Source organism: Elephantulus edwardii, unplaced genomic scaffold, assembly GCF_000299155.1.
Source record: "Elephantulus edwardii isolate Elephantulus edwardi_28Jun2011 unplaced genomic scaffold, EleEdw1.0 scaffold00066, whole genome shotgun sequence".
In the NCBI taxonomy this organism is placed as follows: domain Eukaryota; kingdom Metazoa; phylum Chordata; class Mammalia; order Macroscelidea; family Macroscelididae; genus Elephantulus; species Elephantulus edwardii.
In genome coordinates, this window is record NW_006399816.1 from 2,907,283 (window position 1) to 2,910,497 (window position 3,215).

General features: G+C 40.0%; 1 protein-coding gene and 1 pseudogene across 1 annotated transcript in view; one reads left to right on the forward strand and one right to left on the reverse strand.

The window, feature by feature from the left end:
* PSMA4 (proteasome (prosome, macropain) subunit, alpha type, 4) overlaps positions 1-3,211 on the forward strand; it is a gene marked incomplete at its 3' end in the record, with an annotated part of 8,373 nt that extends 5,162 nt beyond the window's left edge. The window contains exons 6-7 of the mRNA XM_006888369.1: positions 1,289-1,412; positions 3,084-3,211. Coding sequence (XP_006888431.1) covers positions 1,289-1,412; positions 3,084-3,211 — 252 coding nt within the window. The remainder of the gene's footprint in view (positions 1-1,288; positions 1,413-3,083) is intronic.
* LOC102848527 lies at positions 2,035-3,028 on the reverse strand (annotated as a pseudogene).
* Positions 3,212-3,215: the final 4 nt, after the last annotated feature.

Sequence of the window (3,215 nt, forward strand, 5' to 3'; positions counted from 1 at the left end):
TTTTTATTTAATGAACATTTACAGAGATTTTAGATTTCCATTCATTCATTGTTGCACTTTTCTCCCTGCCCACCTCTTCCCCCCCACCCCCAGTTCGCTCTTCACTTTGAAAACTAATAGAAAAATTCTTTATTGGTATACAGTCCTCCCCCCGCTCCAAGTACACTGCACTGTGCAACCTTCATTCTGTGATAACCATAATACTCTTATCATATATCGCTTTTAAACTGTTCTCTCTCTCATCTGTTTCAATGTAGTATACATAATTTGCCCAGTTTTTCTCAGTCTTACCCCCAACCTTGATGTCAGTCCAATTCTTCAACAGTGGCACTATGCAGTATTTGTCTTTTTGTGACTGAGATATTTCACTCAGCGTAATGTACTGCATAAGTTCCTTAGTTTTCAATGCAGTGTAGTATTCCATTGTGTGAATATACCACAGCTTCTCTATCCATTAGTTTGTTGATGAGTACTTAAGTTGTTTCCAACTCCTTGCTATTGTGAACAAAGCCGCAGTAAACATGGGTGTGCATATATCTGCTTGGATGGCAGTTATGGTCGCTTTGGGGTATATTCCCAGTAGTGGGCTTGCTGGGTCAAATGGTATCTCTATTTGCAACTTTTTGAGAAAGCACCACACCACGTTCCACAATGGTTGCACCATTTTATACTCCCACCAACAGTGAATAAGCATTCCAGTTTCTCCACAACCTCACCAGAATTTGTTGCTTGCTGTTTTGTTAAATTTTGCTATTCTTTCTAGGGTGAGATGATATAGTTGTTTTGAAAGAATGCTAATTTTTAATTAGAAGTTGTGAAAATAAAGTTCTAGGTTTTCCCCCCCTTCCTAGTTCATAAATCCCCTTAGGGATCTGAAGACTCTAGGTTAAAAACTCCCTTCAGAACATCACTCCTCTTCCAAACTCCATTCTGTGTGTGCCATCTCTGCCATCAAAATGATATAGTAGGGAGCTCTGATGGCCTGCTGACAAGAAGCTGCGCTGTAATCCCAAAGGCTTGCAGTTCCAATCCACCACATGCTCTGCTGGAGAAGGAGGGGCAATCTCCTCCTGTGCCGGTCGGATCTATTCAATGGTACACAACTAGTAAAAAACAATCATAACAAATGATGTACTAGTTATCATGCCAGTAATTCAAGGCATTGTTCGGCTGACCAAGCCGTATTCCTAAAGAGTATAAATGTCTTTGAAAAACTCAAAATGAAGGGAGGGAAAGGAGTGTAAAAACTTAAAAAGAAATTTTTTGTGTTAATTCTTCTTTTTCATAGGCAGCTGTGTCAATGTTAAAGCAAGACTACAAAGAAGGCGAAATGACTTTGAAGTCAGCCCTGGCTTTAGCTATCAAGGTGCTAAATAAGACCATGGATGTTAGTAAACTTTCTGCTGAAAAAGGTAATTTATATGATTGAGCAGCTCCTGGGTTAAGCTTTTAAATGTCTTAAGTTCATTGAACGGTAACTCATGTTAGGAGTTACATGACCTTACACCTGTCTTTTAAATGTGAACACTGGTCCTTAGTGAAATTAAATGACTGGACCACAGTCAGCCTTTGTAAGTGGTGAAACTACAGCCTCAAACTACATTCTAAGCTTAATGACTTCAGGCTGAGTGTTCTCATGACTCCCAAGTTCGATACCTGAGCCATGCTGCCTTTTTTTTTTAATGTCAAGATACTTTATTTTTAAAACAGGTCACAACAAACAAGTCACAACACTAACTTTTGGGCCATTCTGCCCCTGGACAAGCTACAAATGCTTGTTCAGCAGCTGGGTGCATTCTTTAGTAGCATGTGTGAAAAATAAAAATGTATATAAAACATATAAAATAGTCAAATGGTTTCCATAGGAACACAGATAAGTGTGACCCCATCCCCTAGTCTTCTGTATTGTTGGATCTGTTTCGTCCCACCCTACTCTTATAAAGACATTTCAAAATTAGCAATAATTAAGTTAAATGATCCCCCCAAATCCCTTAATTAAAGCTAAATTTAGAGTTAATAGCTACCAAATCATATCTACACATTAATACTAGCTGAAGCACAGCTTGTTGGATACCGTTTCGTTCACTCTCCCAAGCACAAACCGTTTCGTTCACTGTCCCAAGCACAAGACAAGGGCAGAGTGCTGACATCCTGCTCCTCCACTTCGAGTGGATACTCATGGTTCTTGATTTGCTGCATGAGTTGGCCATATTGGCCCAGACATCACATAGTAGATAGTTGGTCTCTGGAACCCATTTAAAGTAGAAGCAGCAGCAACAGTGTAAGGACCCATGTTTTCAAACAACATTCAGACACTCACATCCTTTCTGGCAGGTTACAGGACTCGGTCCAATCCAGGCCATCCATCATATGTTGGGCCCCATAAGCTAGATGAATAAGATTTCTCATCTGGCTTGGGTCTCTTTTGCAGAAGGTTCTTTATATGTGCATGATCATAAAAGATGCAATTAAATGAGCCATACCCCATCATTCACAGAATACATAAAGGTTTGTTCACTCGATTCATCTTCATCAGAGCCCGTCTGTTCTTTTAATACAAGTTTCTTGGCAATGATACTAACAGCAGGGGTGAAAGCTAGCTGATGTAATCATAGTATCTGCCTGGATCAGCTATGATTTTTACCCCACAGTCTGATGGAAAATACTTGTCCAATGCTGGATTGATTATACTGGTGATCTCTTCAAATTTAAGCTTCACATCCTCAGATCCAGGAAAGCTGCCACCAATATCAAGCAGATACATGCTAAAACCAGCCTCACCTCCCATGTCAAAGACACAACGGGCATCAGATACTGCTTGCACAAAGGTGTCTGGGTCAGTACAGCCACTTCCCACATTGAAGCTGACAACAGTGACACCAATATTGAGTTCTTTAGCCCATTCTAAAAGAAACCTGCTGGTTTTGAGTGTGATCCATGTTTCTTTTACTTAACATTGATTTAGATACCTCATCAGTAATGTCTCTGTGCATGTGTGTACAGGTGGTCCCCAACTGTGGGATTCCATTCCAGTTTATTTTGGTTTTGACATTAAAATAGCTATGTATTTTTCCCCCCTGTAGTGGAAATTGCCACCCTTACAAGAGAGAATGGAAAGACAGTAATCAGAGTTCTCAAACAAAAGGAAGTTGAACAGTTGATCAAAAAACATGAGGAGGAAGAAGCAAAAGCTGAGCGTGAAAAGAAGGAAAAAG